This window comes from Oncorhynchus keta, chromosome 18 (genome assembly GCF_023373465.1).
Source record: "Oncorhynchus keta strain PuntledgeMale-10-30-2019 chromosome 18, Oket_V2, whole genome shotgun sequence".
Lineage (NCBI taxonomy): Eukaryota > Metazoa > Chordata > Actinopteri > Salmoniformes > Salmonidae > Oncorhynchus > Oncorhynchus keta.
In genome coordinates, this window is record NC_068438.1 from 13,842,991 (window position 1) to 13,860,307 (window position 17,317).

The 17,317-nt window shown below is 47.7% G+C and overlaps 1 protein-coding gene across 1 annotated transcript in view; it reads left to right on the forward strand.

Annotated features, from left to right (window-relative positions):
* The window catches only part of LOC118397316 (delta and Notch-like epidermal growth factor-related receptor), a 74,022-nt gene that overhangs the window by 24,804 nt on the left and 31,901 nt on the right, over window positions 1-17,317 (forward strand). Inside the window, exons 2-3 of the mRNA XM_035791961.1 lie at window positions 15,650-15,976; window positions 16,210-16,307. Coding sequence (XP_035647854.1) covers window positions 15,650-15,976; window positions 16,210-16,307 — 425 coding nt within the window. The remainder of the gene's footprint in view (window positions 1-15,649; window positions 15,977-16,209; window positions 16,308-17,317) is intronic.

The following is a 17,317-nucleotide window of genomic DNA, read 5'->3' on the forward strand; positions in this document are numbered from 1 at the left end:
CCCAACCCTGAGAGCCACTTACAGTAAATGTGAAGTATGGCAGCAGGAGGAAGCAAGATAGGGAAAATACTGGCATTACTTGGCATTTACTTCAAACTATTGTCTAAGTAAGAGTTTTGACAAGTTATACTCTCCCAAGGAGTAAGATACCAACATTCAGAAGCAGTGATTGAGCATGTTTCAAAGTGGAACTAGGAGATCCATTTGGGGGAGAAAAGCTCTCATTCTCAACAGCTGTTTGGAGACATTATAATTGTGTTTTTCAGACCGACCGCTTTACGACTGATTGAACTATCAGAGAGACAGCCAACCAACTCTCGCTATCAGTGCCTCTGCAGGTGCACAGAAACAATAACATCTTCTCTGGCGTGGAAAATGTGTCTGTGTCCCTGAGGCGCTGTCTGATGAAACTTTTATGTGACAGTCTCATGTCTTTCTGGGTGTTTCCGAGTTATGCTAATAGATGCTAATGTCCTGGGCGCCCCCTCAACAGGAAGGTTGTCAGCAGTACCGGGAGCCATTCAGGAAAATCAAGCAGCGGTGCCTCAGAGATCAGACAATTTATCTGGGATTTGACGAGTAATTCCAGCGTGGCGTGATGGAGCCTGCTGTCTATCAAGGGTTGTCGTTCTTCGTGTCTTTGTCGTGTAGCTTAGTTGGTAGAGCATGGTGCTTGCAATGCCAGAGTTGTGGGTTTGATTCACACAGGGGGCCAGTACGAAATAAAATGTATGCACTCACTACTATAAGTTGCTCTGGATAAGAGTGTCTATTATATGACAAAACATGAAATATGACCCTCAGATATGTCTATGTACTCTTACTACTTTTTTGTCTGTTTCTGTCTCATGTACTTTACATACACAGACACAATGTTTTTTTTCATCAAGGCGTATTGCTTTCAGGCTACCTAGCTACTGTAGCTATGGCAACGTGGATATGTCATTATAAAATGGATAGAAAATCATTTGAGACATGAGAGACCATATTGGCTTCACCGATTGTCAGGTAATAACCATGTTCAAGACAGAATGCTCTTTGTATGAGAAAAACACTCAAAGGACTCTTGGAATTTGTTCCAGTATTGCCACAACTTTACCGGCCCATGGTTGGGACATTGAGTTGTGTTTGGGTGTTTGCAAGCATGTCTCATTTGTCACTAAGGCATAGGCTTGCCTTACATCTTCCTAAACATCTTCCATCTTCCTTAGTGTGGTCCGTGTGCGGTTGAACCAGCTTGCCATTAAACTGCCCCCGCCGGCTGTCCCGCAGCCTCACCCACGGTACAGATGACTCAGCCATAAATATTGACTGCCTGATAAACTGGATGAATTGACGAGGCCCAATTATCAATCATTACAGGCCTGCTGATCCCACTGGCCATCCCATTGTTACACCTCTGTCCAATGAGGTGGCCCCGTGGCAGTGGTGTAAAGTACTACTTAAATGTTTTTTTTATGTATCTGTACTTTACAATTCATATTTTTGACTACTTTTACTTTTACTTTACTACATTCCTAAAGAAAATAATGTACTTTTTAATCCATACATTTTCCCTGACACCCAAAAGTACGTGCTAACACTGGGCAGGACAGGAAAGTGGTCCAATTCACTCACTTTACAAGAGAATATCCTTGGTCATCCCTACTGCCTCTGATTTGGAGGACTCACTAAACACAAATGCTTTGTTTGTAAATGTTGTCTGCGTGTTGAAGTCTGCCCCTAGCTATCCGTGAATTTAAAAAACAAGAAAATTGTGCCATCTGATTTTCAGATTATAAGCCATTTGAAATAATTTATACTTTTACTTTTACTTTTGATATTTAAGTATACTTTTGCAATTAGATTTACTTTTGATACTTAAGTATATTTAAAACCAAATACTTTTAGACTTTTACTCAAGTAGTATTTTTCTGAGTGACATTTACTTTTAATTTAGTAATTTTACTCAAGTATGACAATTGGGTACTTTTTCCACCACTGCCCCGTGGTGCTAGTCTCAGACCTGAAAAGATTTGGCCAGGTGTAGCATCAGGACTACCTGGGAGTTTTACCAATCCTAACTCCATATATTGTACATTAAAACTTTATTATTGTTATACCCTACACACCATCACTTTCATGTATCTCTATGCCATCTATAATTCAGTATGCTTTACTGAATGAATAAATCCTCAGCCTGCTGTGAGATATAAAGCTTGCTCATTTTGTTTGCCGTGGTAGTTCTGCTCGGAGACAGCTCTCTCATCTACTCCTAAGCAATTCCATAATAAATGGTGTATGTGTGTGTGTGTGTGTATGTGAGGGGCTGAAGAATGGCCAGCAGCTCATCCCACTTCTTCCACCACCACTTCCCCCGCCGCCTCAAATCTCTCTCTCTGTCTCTCTTTCTTTGTCTGTCTCTCTCTCTGTCTTTCTGTCTCTCATGTACACAAGAACCTTCTTTCAATATTATTGATCCTTATTCGCTTCAGGACAATTAGCAAGTTGATCATTTTAACTTGTGAAGCAATACATTTTTGCTCTAAAATATCTTTAGATCTTTTTTGTTCGTGGCCCATGTGGGAATATAGTTACAGTGCTTGTTGCGTATGTTGGTTGTTATTGTTCTGTGCCTCTGTGAGCTAATAGACGTGCTAAATCACACCGTTAGCCCTGTCCCTGTGCTTATAGGCAGTAGTTGCCTATCAAGAGAAGTAGGCGAGCCAATTGCACCAACAGCTTTACCATTCATACACCCAGAGGAACTGATTGTATTATGTTGGGTGTTATATGATCATATATGCTATATGTTGTCAGTTACGTAGGTGACAGAGTTTGTGACAGGTTTCACATGCTATGTTGGTATTGTGTTACGTGTGTGGAACCTTTAGAGATGTTAGCCTACAGTATATACTGTATCCAGACTAGAGGTCGACCTATTATGATTTTTCAACGCCGATAACGATTATTGGAGGACCCCAAAAAAAGCTGATACCGATTAATCGGACGATTTTTATATTTGTAATAATGACAATTACAACAATACTGAATGAACAATTTTAACTTAATATAATACATAAATAAAATCAATTTAGTCTCAAATAAATAATGAAACATGTTCAATTTGGTTTAAGTAATGCAAAAACACAGTGTTGGAGAAGAAAGTGAAAGTGCAAAATGTGTAAAAAAGCTAACGTTTAAGTTCCTTGCTCAGAACATGAGAACATATGAAAGCTGGTGGTTCATTTTAACATGAGTCTTCAATATTCCCAGTTAAGAAGTTTTAGGTTGTAGTTATAATAGGAATTATAAGACCATTTCTCTCTATACCATTTGTATTTCATATACCTTTGACTATTGGATGTTCTAATAGGCACTTTAGTATTGCCAGCCTAATCTCGGGAGTTGATAGGCTTGAAGTCATAAACAGTGCTGTGCTTCAAGCATTGCTAAGAGCTGCTGGCAAATGCAGGAAAGTGCTGTTTGAATGAATGCTTACGAGCCTGCTGCTGCCTACCACCGCTCAGTCAGACTGCTCTATCAAATATCAAATCATATACTTAATTATAATATAATAAACACACAGAAATACGAGCCTTTGGTCATTAATATGGTCAAATCCTTAAAATATCATTTTGTGCTTGCTGTGCCACCAGAGACTCTGGGTTCGTGCCCAGGCTCTGTCGCAGCCGGCCACTGCCGTGAGGTCCGTGGGGCGACGCACAATTGGCCTAGCGTCGTCTGGGTTAGGGAGGGTTTGGCTGGTAGGGTTATCCTTGTCTCATCGCGCACCAGCGACTCCTGTGGTGGGTCGGGCACAGTGAACGCTAACCAAGGTCGCCAGGTGCACAGTGTTTCCTCCGACACATCGGTGTGGCTGGCTTCCCGGGTTGGATGTGCGCTGTGTTAAGAAGCAGTGCGGCTTGGTTGGGTTGTGTTTCGGAGGACGCATGGCTTTCGACCTTCGTCAGAGTGTATGTTAGGATGAAGTGTGAATTCATGCCAGGAATAATAAGTGTGAAGTTTGATTTCCTCCCTTCTGTAATAAGCAGCCAATGAGGTATTTTTTCCGTTATTCATGTGTTTAATCTGAACCCGTTATAACGCCGGTTAAACTGTTATGTATGTAAGCACTTCAGAGTTATACCAAGCTAATAAGTCACTCGTAAGATAAGAAGGCTGTAAGAGTGTGCTTAACTGTATTTTTCATTTACTTTATAGTTATCACGGAAGGTGATAATTCTGACTAAAACTACAGCATAAAGCCGCCAGTTAAAATCAAGGAACGGTTGTGCTCGTGGTTACTGAAGGGAGCTACAACCCTAGTAATATCATGAACCATGTGTAGTTAACTAGTGATTATGTGAAGATTGATTGTTTTTTATAAGATAAGTTTAATGCTAGCTAGCAACTTGGTCCTTTTGATGTTGCACTCGCGTAACAGGTGGTCAGCGTGGTTTCCTCGTGGATTGCAATGTAATCGGCCATAATCGGCGTCCAAAAAGGCAGATTACCGATTGTTATGAAAACTTGAAATCAGACCTAATTAATTGGCTATGCCGATTAATTGGTCGACCTGTAATCCAGAGGGAGTGTGGTGCTAGCCGTCAGAGGCAGTTTTCCTAGTGTGTCTTGGTTGCGGTGGTTGGGTCTGTGGGCCGTGCTACAGCTGTGTGACCAGGTCAGCAGTCTCTCTGAGGGGTTGTGGAGTGGGCTGTTGGGCCCCTGTGCGCCTCCAGTGTAGTGCTCTAAGTGGTTCTGATAGAGACTCATGAGAAAACACTTGAGAGAGTTTAGTGCTAATAAGAAGTGAGTCAGTCTTAGGGAAAGCAGGGCTGTTAATGACGCTCTCACACATAGTTTCACAAACAATCTCACACAATCACACAATCACACACACACACACACACACACACACACACACACACACACACACACACACACACACACACACACACACACACACACACACACACACACACACACACACACACACACACACACACACACACACACACACACACTTGGGGATTCTACATGAGTATCATCAGCATGCTGTTCACACACTCTCAGACTTTTGTTCTGTTTCTTTTGCTAATGGGAACTGAGTCACACACACGTTTGAATGGTGTGACTGCCTGAGGTGGCAGATATCTGGTGCTTCTGGAATTCTGTGGTGGGAAGAAAGATGTTTGACTCCTGTAAGAACCTGTCACGCCCTGGCCATAGAGAGGCTTTTTATTCTCTATTTTGGTTGGCCAGGGTGTGACTAGGGTGGGCGTTCTATGTTCTTTTTTCTATGTTTTTGTTCTATGTTTTGTATTTCTGGTTTTGGCCTGGTATGTTTCCCAATCAGAGGCAGCTGTCAATCGTTGTCTCTGATTGAGAACCATACTTAGGCAGCCTGTTTTCCCACTATGGGTTGTGGGTAGTTATTTTCTGTTTAGTGTGTTTTTCACCTGACGGAGCTGTTTCGGTTGTTTCTTTTGTTCCTTGTTGTATTTAGTGTTCAGTTTATTAAAATAATGATGAACACTTACCACGCTGCATCTTGGTCCTCACTGTTACGAAAAACTAAGAGTGGTGGATGGAATCAGGCGCAGAGAGCAGGGTTCTGTCGTTTATGAAATTTATTACACCGGTGCAACCGAAAAATGATCACGCCAACACACAGGGCGTATACAGGTTGCCAGTCCAAAACAACAGGACAAAAAAAGACCAGAGAATAAAGATAAGAAAACAAATCACACCATCAAACACAGAGTAACAAAAAACAAGCCCGCACAAAATACCCAGCGGGCCTAGTGCCCTTAAATACCCTACAAACAAACCCTAATACAAAACAGGTGTACCCAATTAACCACTAACCAACACAAATGGAAAAGGAATCGATGGCAGCTAATAGGCCGGTGACGACGACCGCCGAGCCCCGCCCGAACAGGAAGAGGCACCCTCTTCAGCGAGGTTCATGACAGTACCCCCCGACGCGCGGCTCCCGCAGCGCGCCGACCCCGGCCTCGAGGACGACCCGGAGGACGAGGCGCGGGCCGATCCGGGTGGAGGCGGAAGAAATCCCTCAAGAGGGAAGGCTCTAAAATGTCCCTCCCCGGTACCCATCACCTCTCCTCCGGACCGTACCCCTCCCAGTCCACGAGGTACTGCAGACCCCTCACCCGGCGTCTCGAGTCCAGAATTGCTCGTACTGTGTACGCCGGGGACCCCTCGATGTCCAGAGGGGGTGGAGGGACCTCCGGTACCTCATTGTCTTGTAGGGGACCAGCTACCACCGGCCTGAGGAGAGACACATGAAACGAGGGGTTAATGCGATTATAAGAGGGAAGTTGCAATCTATAACAAACCTCGTTTATCCTCCTCAGGACTTTAAATGGCCCCACACACTGCGGCCCCAGCTTCCGGCAGGGCAGGCGGAGGGGCAGGTTTCGGGTCGAGAGCCAGACCCTGTCCCCTGGTGCGAACCCCGGGGCCTCACTGCGGTGGTGGTAAGCGTCTCTCTTCTGCCGTTCACTGGCCTGCCTGAGAGAATCCTGGACTGCCCGCCAGGTCTCTCTAGAGCGCTTTACCCACTCCTCCACTGCAGGAGCCTCGGTCTGACTGATGCCACGGAGCCAGGACTGGCTGGTAGCCCAGTACACATTCGAATGGCGACATATTCGTAGACGAATGCCGAAGAGAGTTCTGGGCCAATTCTGCCCACGGAACGTACCTCGCCCATTCTCCTGGCCAGTCCTGGCAATACGACCTCAGAAACCTACCCACTTCCTGGTTTACTCTCTCCACTTGCCCATTACTTTCGGGGTGATAACCAGAGGTAAGGCTGACCGAGATCCCCAGACGCTCCATAAACGCCTTCCAAACCCGGGACGTGAACTGGGGACCCCGATCGGAGACTATATCCTCTGGTACCCCATAGTGCCGGAAGACGTGGGTAAATAGAGCCTCTGCAGTCTGTAGGGCCGTAGGAAGACCAGGCAATCGGAGGAGACGGCAGGACCGATCCACAACGACTAGAACGGTAGTGTTCCCCTGAGATGGGGGAAGATCAGTAAGGAAATCTACCGAGAGATGGGACCATGGCCGTTGTGGAACCGGGAGGGGCTGTAACTTCCCTCTAGGAAGGTGCCTAGGAGCCTTACTCTGGGCGCATACTGAACAGGAGGAGACATAGAGCCTCACATCCCTAGCTAAAGTGGGCCACCAGTATTTCCCCCTAAGACCCCGCACTGTCCTATCAATCCCCGGATGACCTGCAGACGGTAGTGTGTGAGCCCACCGAATCAATTTATCACGGACACCAAGCGGTACGTAATTTCGACCAGTTGGACACTGTATAGGCGCAGGTTCAACCCTCAACGCCCGCTCGATGTCCGCGTCCACCTCCCATACCACTGGGGCCACCAGCCGAGAGGCTGGAAGGATGGGAGTGGGTTCGATGGACCGGTCCTCGGTGTCATAGAGACGGGACAGCGCGTCAGCCTTAGTATTGAGGGAACCTGGTCTGTAAGAGATCGTAAATCTAAAATGTGTAAAGAACATGGCCCACCTAGCCTGACGTGGATTCAGTCTCCTCGCTTCCCGAATATACTCCAGATTACGGTGGTCAGTCCAGATGAGAAAAGGGTGTTTAGCCCCCTCAAGCCAGTGTCTCCACACCTCCAGGGCCTTGACCATAGCTAGTAACTCCCGATCCCCCACATCATAGTTCCGCTCCGCCGGACCCAGCTTCTTAGAAAAGAAAGCGCAGGGACGGAGCTTCGGTGGCGTGCCCGAGCGCTGAGACAGCACGGCTCCAACTCCAGCCTCGGACGCATCCACCTCCACTATGAATACTAACGAAGGGTCCGGATGCGCCAACACGGGAGCTCCGGTGAACAGTACCTTCAACTGGTTGAAGGCTCCATCAGCCTCTGCTGACTACCGCAGATGCACCGGTCCCCCCTTCAGCAGTGAGGTAATGGGCGCCGCCACTTGACCAAAACCCCGGATAAACCTCCGGTAGTAATTGGCAAACCCTAAAAACCGCTGCACCTTCTTTACCGTGGTCGGAGTCGGCCAATTACGCACAGCGTTAACGCGGTCACACTCCATCATCATCCCCGAGCTGGAAATGCGATAACCCAGGAAGGAAACGGCTAGTTTGGAGAACACACATTTCTCAGCCTTGACGTATAGGTCATGCTCCAGCAGTCGCCCAAGAACCCTGCGCACCAAGGAAACATGCGCGGCGCGTGGGTAGAATAAATCAAGATGTCATCAATATAGACTACCACACCCTGCCCGTGCAAGTCCCTAAGAATCTCATCTACAAAGGATTGGAAGACGGCTGGAGCATTCTTCAACCCATACGGCATGACGAGGTACTCATAGTGGCCTGATGTGGTACTAAACGCTGTTTTCCACTCGTCTCCTCCCCGAATACGCACCAGATTATACGCGCTCCTGAGGTCCAGTTTTGTGAAGAAACGCGCTCCGTGGAATGATTCCACCGCCGTAGCGATGAGAGGTAGCGGATAACTAAAACCCACGGTGATCGAATTGAGACCTCGATAATCAATGCACGGACGCAGACCTCCCTCCTTTTTCCACACAAAAAAGAAACTGGAGGAGACGGGTGACATGGAGGGCCGAATGTACCCCTGTCTCAGAGCTTCCGTGACATATGTCTCCATAGCCAACGTCTCCTCCTGTGACAGTGGGTACACATGACTCCGGGGAAGTGCAGCGTTCTACTGGAGGTTTATCCCACCGTCGATGAGGTGGTAATTTGGTCGCTTTCTTCTTACTAAAAGCGATTGCCAAATCGGCATATTCTGGGGGAATGCGCACGGTGGAAACCTGGTCTGGACTCTCCACCGTCGTGGCATCGATGGAAACTCCTATACACCTCTCTGAACACCCCTTAAGAGCCCCCTGTTTCCAGGAAATAACGGGATTGTGAATAGCCAGCCAGGGAACCCCCAACACCACCGGGAACCCAGGTGAATCAATAAGGTAGAAACTGATCCTCTCCCTATGATTCCCCTGCGTTACCATGTCCAGCGGAATCGTGGCCTCCCTGACCAGCCCTGACCCTAACGGTCAGCTATCTAAGGAGTGCACGGGGACAGGTGGGTCTATCTGCACTAACAGAATACCCAATTTACGGGCGAGTCCACAATCCATAAAACTCCCAACTGCGCCTGAATCGACTAGCTCCTTATGCTGAAGAGAGGGGAAAAACGCAGGGAAAAAAATTAACAAAAACATGTGACCAACAGGGAGCTCTGAGTGAGTTTGGTGCTTACTCACCTGGGGTGGCCGAGGAGTGTTCCGCCGACCATCTCGACTCCCAGAGGGACTCCTCCAACACCGGTCCGAAGTGTGTCCTCTCCGTCCACAATAGGATCAGGAGGAGCCCCCTCTGGTCCCCCTAGATGCAGCTCCTCCCAACTCCATCTGAGTGGGAGTGGGAGAGCTGGAAGGTGGAATTAACAGGACCCCTTCTGAACGCCCGCGGGCAGCTAGCAGGTTGTCCAATCGAATAGACATGTCTATAAGTTCATCCAGGGAGAGAGCTTGCAGAGTGTCTCTGCAAGCTAGCTCCCCGCGGACATCCTCCCGGAGACTAGACCGGTAAATGGTCCATCAGGGCCCTGTCATTCCACCCAGCACCAGCAGCTAGGGTCCTAAACTCCAACGCAAAGTCCTGCGCGCTCCTCATCTCCTGTCTGAGGTGGAACAGTCGCTCACCCGCCGCTTTACCCTCTGGTGGATGATCGAACACAGCTCGGAAACGGCGGGTGAACTCCAGGTAGTTGTCCCAAGCCGAGTCTGGACTGTTCCAAACCGCGTTAGCCCAGTCCAGGGCCTTGCCCGTTAAACAGGAGACGAGGAGGCCCACACTCTCCTCACCCGAGGGAGCCGGACGCACGGTAGCCAGGTAGAGCTCTAGCTGGAGCAGAAATCCCTGGCACCCAGCCGCTGCTCCATCGTACTCCCTCGGGGGAGAGACGCAGTGCGCTGGACCCAGAGGACGACGTAGGTGGAGTAGGTGTTGAAGGTGGTGTCGGCAGTGGGAGAGCTGAGATAGATGTCGGTAGACCACTCCTCTCCCATCGTTCCATCCTCTCCATCATCTGATCCATCGCTGTACCAATCCGATGGAGGACAGCTGTGTGGTGATGGACGCGCTCCTCCATAGTGGGGAGAGGGGTGGTCGCTGCTCCTGCTGACTCCATTTCTTCAGTGCGGGCTTCTGTTACGAAAAACTAAGAGTGGTGGATGGAATCAGGCGCAGAGAGCAGGGTTCTGTCATTTATGAAATGTATTACACCGGTGCAACCGAAAAATGATCACGCTAACACACAGGGCGTATACAGGTTGCCAGTCCAAAACAACAGGACAAAAAAAGACCAGAGAATAAAGATAAGAAAACAAATCACACCATCAAACACAGAGTAACAAAAAACAAGCCCGCACAAAATACCCAGCGGGCCTAGTGCCCTTAAATACCCTACAAACAAACCCTAATACAAATCAGGTGTACCCAATTAACCACTAACCAACACAAATGGAAAAGGAATCGATGGCAGCTAATAGGCCGGTGACGACGACCGCCGAGCCCCGCCCGAACAGGAAGAGGCACCCTCTTCAGCGAGGTTCGTGACACTCACCTTCCACCAACGGTGGTTACAGAACCATTCCTCACACATAACAAAAGCAAGGGTCGTATTCATTGAGGGCACACTCAATGACAAAACATTTTGCAACGGAAAACAAGAAGGGTTTATTTTTAGACAAGTTCAGATGTCTCTTTTTCTTTCAGTCCGTTTTCCATTAGGTGCATAATGAATATTACCAATGAGTCCTGGACTGGAGTCAACATGGCTTTTACTTTTTTTTCACCTTTATTTAACCAGGTAGGCCAGTTAAGAATAAGTTCTTATTTACAACTGCGACCTGGCCAAGATAAAGCAAAGCAGTGCGACAAAAACAACACCAGAGTTACACATAAACAAACGTACAGTCAATAACTCAACAGAAACATTTAAACTCAGCAAAAAAAGAAACGTCCTCTCACTGTCAACTGCGTTTATTTTCAGCAAACTTACCATGTGTAAATACTTGTATGAACATAAGATTCAACAACTGAGACATAAACTGAACAAGTTCCACAGACATGTGACTAACATAAATGGAATAATGTGTCCCTGAACAAGGGAAGGGGGGGTCAAAATCAAAAGTATCTGGTGTGGCCACCAGCTGCATTAAGTACTGCAGTGCATCTCCTCCTCATGGACTGCACCAGATTTGCCAGTTCTTGCTGTGAGATGTTACCCCAGTCTTCCACCAAGGCACCTGCAAGTTCCCAGACATTTCTGGGGGGAATGGCCCTTGCCCTCACCCTCCTATCCAACAGGTCCCAGACGTGCTCAATGGGATTGAGATCCAGGCTCTTCCCTGGCCGTGACAGAACACTGACGTTCCTGTCTTGCAGGAAATCACGCACAGAACGAGCAGTATGGCTGGTGGCATTGTCATGCTGGAGGGTCATGTCAGGATGAGCCTGCAGGAAGGGTACCACATGAGGGAGGAGGATGTCTTCAATGACAACAAGCTCAGTCCCATGAGTCTGTGACACACCGCCCAAGACCATAACTGACCCTCCACCTCAATATCGATCCCGCTCCAGAGTACAGGCCTCGATCCTGCTCATCCCTTTCGACGATAAACGACAATACGACCATCAACCCCGGTGAGACAAAACTGTGACTTGTCAATGAAGAGCACTTTTTGCCAGTCCTGTCTGGTCCAGCAACAGTGGGTTTGTGCCCATAGGTTACGTTGTTGCTGGTGATGTCTGGTGAGGACCTGCTTTACAACAAGCCTACAAGCCCTCAGTCCAGCATCTTTCAGCCTATTGTGGACAGTCTGAGCACTGATGGAGGGATTGTGCATTCTTGGTGTAACTCGGCAGTTGTTTCCATCCTGTACCTGTCCCGCATGTGTGATGTTCGGATGTACCGATCCTGTGCAGGTGTTGTTACATGTGGTCTGCCACTGCGAGGACGATCAGCTGTCCGTTCTGTTTCCCTGTAGCGCTGTCTTAGGCGTCTCACAGTATGGACATTGCAATTTATGCCCTGGCCACATCTGCAGTCCTCATGCCTCCTTGCAGCATGCCTAAGGCACGTTCACACAGATGGGCAGGGACCCTGGGCATCTTTCTTTTGGTGTTTTTCAGAGTCAGTAGAAAGGCCTCTTTGGTGTCCTAAGTTTTTATAACTGTGACCATAATTGCCTACCGTCTGTAAGCTGTTAATGTCTTAACGACCGTTCCACAGGTGCATGTTCAGTCATTGTTTGTAGTTAATTGAACAAGCATGGGAAACAGTGTTTAAACCCTTTACAATGAACAGCTGTGAAGTTATTTAGATTTTTACTATTTATCTTTGAAAGACAGGGTCCTGAAAACAGGATGTTTCTTTTTGTGCTGAGTTTATGTACATTTATGTGCAAATGTAGAAGATTAGGGAAGTAAGGCAATAAATAGACCATAGAGGCGAAATAATTACAATTTAGCATTAACACTGGCGTGATAGATGTGCAGATGATGATGTGCAAGTAGAGATATTGGGGTTAAAAAGAGCAAGAACAAAGATAACAGGATGCAATTTTCTGTTTGAAAAATATAGCCTTCTAGGATACCCAGGCCAGGTCGATTTGAAAGGCCTGCTCACTGAAGTGTTTTAGGGAGCGTTTGACAGTGGTGAGGGGTGGTCATTTGACCGCGGACCCATTACGGATGCAGGCAATTAGGCAGTGATATCTGAGATCCTGGTTGAAGACAGCAGAGGTGTATTTAGAGGGCAAGTTTGTCAGGATGATATTTAAGAGGGTGCCCATGGTTACCGATTTAAGGGTTGTACCTGGTAGGCTCCTTGATAATTTGTGTGAGATTGAGGGCATCTAGCTTAGATTGTTGGATGGCCGGGGTGTTAAGCATATCCCAGTTTAGGTCGCCTAACAGTATGAACTCTGAAGATATATGGGGGGCAATCAATTCACGTTTGGTGTCCAGGGCACAGCTGGGGGTTGAGGGGGGTCTATAACAAGCTGCAACGTTGAGAGACTTGTTTCTGGAAAGGTGGATTTTTAAAAGTAGAAGGTTGAATTGTTTGTGCACAGACCTGGATAGTATAACTATCCTGTAGCTCAGTTGGTAGAGCATGGCGCTTGTAACGCCAGGGTAGTGGGTTCGATTCCCGGGACCACCCATACATAGAATGTATGCACACATGACTGTAAGTCGCTTTGGATAAAAGCGTCCGCTAAATGGCATATATTATTATTATTATATTATAACAGAACTCTGCAGGCTATCTCTGTGGTAGATTGCAACTCCGACCCCCTTTGGCAGATCTATCTTGTCAGGAAAAGGTTGTGGTTGGGGATGGAAATTTCAGGATTTTGGTGGCCTTCCTAAGCCAGGATTCAGACACGGCTAGGACATCCGGGTTGACGGAGTGTGCTAAAGCAGTGAATAAAACAAACTTAGGGAGGAGGCTTCTGATGTTAACATGCATGAAACCAAGGCTTTTACGGTTACAGAAGTTAACAAATGAGAGCGCCTGGGGAATGGGAGTGGTGCTGAGGGCTGCAGAGCCTGCGTTAACCTCTACATTACCAGAGTAACAGAGGAGGAGTAATATAAGAGTACGGCTAAAGGCTAAAAGAACGGGTCGTCGAGTGCGTTCAGAACAGAGAGTAAAAGGAGCAGATTTCTGGGCGTGGAAGAATCGATTCAAGGCATAATGTACAGACAAGGGTATGGTAGGATTTGTGTTAACCTAGGCATTGAGAGACGATGAGAGAGGTTTTGTCTCGAGAGGCATCAGTTAAGCCAGGTGAGGTCACCGCGTGTGTGGGGGTGGGACAAAAGGGCTATCTAAGGCATGTTGGGCAGGGCTGGGGGCTCTACAGTGAAATAAGACAATAATCCCTAACCGAAACAGCAATAGACAAGGCATATTAACATTAGGGAGAGGCATGTGTAGCCGAGTGATCGTAGGGTCCAATGAGTAGCAATAGGTGAGCCAGGGAGCCGTTTCAGTCATCGCTACTACGCTAGGCGAGCTGGAGACATGGCGATTCAGGCGTCACAATGGAAAAGCTTGTTGAAATCACCTCGGACGATTACATCGGCAGACCAGTCACGATGGATCGGTGGGGCTCCGTGTTGGCAGTAAAGGGTCCAGGCCAATTCGCAAAAGAGGTATTGTAGCCCAAGAATTAGCTGGTGGACCATCTCGTGTAGCCGGGAGATGAGACTAGCTCAAGGCTAACTGGTCCTTGCTTCGGGACAGAGACGTTAGCCAGGTGTAGCCACTCTGATTGCAGCTAGCTAGCTGCGATGATCCGGTGTAAAGGTTCAGAGCTTGCGATAGGAATCCGGAGATGTGGTAGAGAAAAATCAGTCCGATATGCTCTGGGTTGATATTGCACTGTGCAGACTGGCAGGTATTGAGCTGAGGCTGGCTGGTGTCCGAGTTAACGGTGAAGACCGCTAGCAGTAGCTAACTGACTACTAGCTAGTAGCTAGTTAGCTGGCTAGCTGCTGATGGGGGTTCCGCTTCTATATAAAAATAGCAGATCCGTACCACATTGGGTGAGGCGGGTTGCAGGAGAGTATATTCAGTCCGTAGATGGAAAGTGAGATGGAAATATGTATGAAATATATACGAAAAAACCCCAGAGGAAAACAATATTTACACGGGACAGGACAAGACAAAACACACATCCGACTGCTACGCCATCTTGGAACCTACTTAGCTTTATCTTCTCTCACCTTCAAACACTTTTGTCAGAGTTTTTTTCTCTCTCTAAATATGGTGAATTATTAATGGGAGAAAGCAGCATGAAAGAGACTGCCAGGGTCCATTAAAGTAATGTGTGCGTGATAGTGACAAACCTTCTGCCTCTGGTTACACATATGAGTTCAAACCCTAGGTTTGTTCGCGGAACATTTCTGATTACTTATGGACATAACTGGGAAGCCTGTTACCGGGAAGTCTGTTACCGGGAAGCCTGTTACCGGGAAGCCTGTTTATAACTGTGCATTAATGTATCATTTGTTGTGGCCTTTACAAGAACAATACAGCTAGCATGTGACGACTGGACATATTTGCAACAGGCTTTCGCAAGTAGAGAGAGTGAAAAGCAAAGTAGACAAGAAAGAGGGAAAAGAACATGAAGGAAGAAAGGAGAGACATGATAGGAGGATTGAAAATTAGATTTGGTAAACTGAGCTCTCTTATCTTAGACGTGCTGCAAATATAAAACTGCCGTGGAACATTGCACTCTCTGCCACTCTTGGTTTTGCAGCCTAAGCAGGAAAAGTTGTAATAAACATCCAGGTGTTAATAATGGACAAGGGGAGAATCCTCTGAGCCAATGGTGATGGCTGTTACAGAATAGTGAGGATACAGCCTACGTTTCGATTGACACCATATTCCCTATGTAGTGTACTACTTTTGACCAGAGTCCTGTGAAGTAGTGGTTGTTTGAGATGCAACCATAATATACAGTGGTTTATATATTGAGTCTGAAATGGACGTTTCGTTTCCCATGTCATCTATAGTCATTTTCCCTTTCCTCTTTGTGTTGTCAGTTTTTCAGAGACCCCTGTGCCAACAGCCCATGTTTCCATGGCAACTGTAGCCGCAGTGGTGAGAGCGAGGAGTACACCTGCGAGTGCAGCGAGGGGTACGAGGGGGAGAAGTGTGAGCAGGGCACCTTGGACCTGCTGCCTGTCTCCAACTGGGATCCTGCCACACCCCCTGCCCCCGAACAGGCCACACCCGCCACACCCACAACCGCCACTCAGCCCTCCCAGCCAACAACAGTGTCCAGCACCACGCAGGCACCTCCGACGCTGCAACCGTGGCAGCCTAAGGCTGGACAGAGACTCTTGGTGGTGCAGTGGGAGAAAGAACAGGTCAGAGATGAATGCTACCTGTACTCTCTTAGTCCCAACAGTCCAGCTGACCAGCTAGCAAGGTTCAGAGTTCGCAGAACTTCTTTATTTGTCTTATAAAATAATGACATTTATCCACTTGCTGCCTCATGTGTGTATCTTTGTGTATTTCCATGTATGTGAGTGCCTGTGTGTATGTGTGTCTCTGTGTATCCATGCATGCATATGTGTGTATGTTTGTGTTCCTGTTGCAGGTGACGGAGGGACTGCACTGTGTGAGTCCTGAGCTGTGTGAGCTGACCTCTGGAACTCTGACTCTCTCTCTAGAGGTGCCTGAGGAGACTGCCATCAAGTAAGAGCCCTGTATTGCATGTACTGGTACCTTCCTGTGTGTATGTGTATATGTGTGTGAGTGTGTGTGTTTGCATAGTGCTCTCCCTCCCTCCCCTGTTTATCCTAACCTCTCCCCCTCTCCCTCCCTCCCCTGTTTATCCTAACCTCTCCCTTTCTCCCCTGTTATCCTATACTCTCCCTTCTCCCCCCTCCCCTGTTTATTCTAACCTCTCCCTCCCCTATTTATTCTAACCTCTCCCTCCCTCCCCTGTTTATTCTAACCTCTCCCTCCCTCCCCTATTTATTCTAACCTCTCCCTCCCTCCCCTATTTATTCTAACCTCTCCCTCTCTCACCTGTTTATCCTAACCTGTCCCTCTCCCCTGTTATCCTATACTCTCCCCTCTCCCTCTCTCCCCTGTTTATCCTCACCTCTTCCTCTCTCCCCTGTTATCCTATACTCTCCCCTCTCCCTCCCTCCCCTGTTTATTCTAACCTCTCCCTCTCTCCCATGTTTATCCTAACCTCTCCCTCTCTCCCCTGTTATCCTATACTCTCCCCTCTCCCCTGTTTATTCTAACCTCTCCCCCTTCTCCATCCCTCCCCTGTTTATCCTATCCCCTCTCCATCCCTCCCCTGTTTATCCTATCCTCCCTCCCTCTCCCGTTTATCCTAATCTCTCCCTCTCCCCTGTTTATCCTAACCTCTCCCCCTCTCCATCCCTCCCCTGTTTATCCTATCCCCTCTCCATCCCTCCCCTGTTTATCCTATCCTCCCTCCCTCTCCCGTTTATCCTAATCTCTCCCTCTCTCCCCTGTTTATCCTAACCTCTCCCCCTCTCCCTCCCTCCCCTGTTTATCCTATCCCCTCTCCAGCCCTCCCCTGTTTATCCTATCCTCCCTCCCTCTCCCGTTTATCCTAATCTCTCCCTCTCTCCCTGTTTATCCTAACCTCTCCCCCTCTCCATCCCTCCCCTGTTTATCCTATCCCCTCCATCCCTCCCCTGTTTATCCTATCCTCCCTCCCTCTC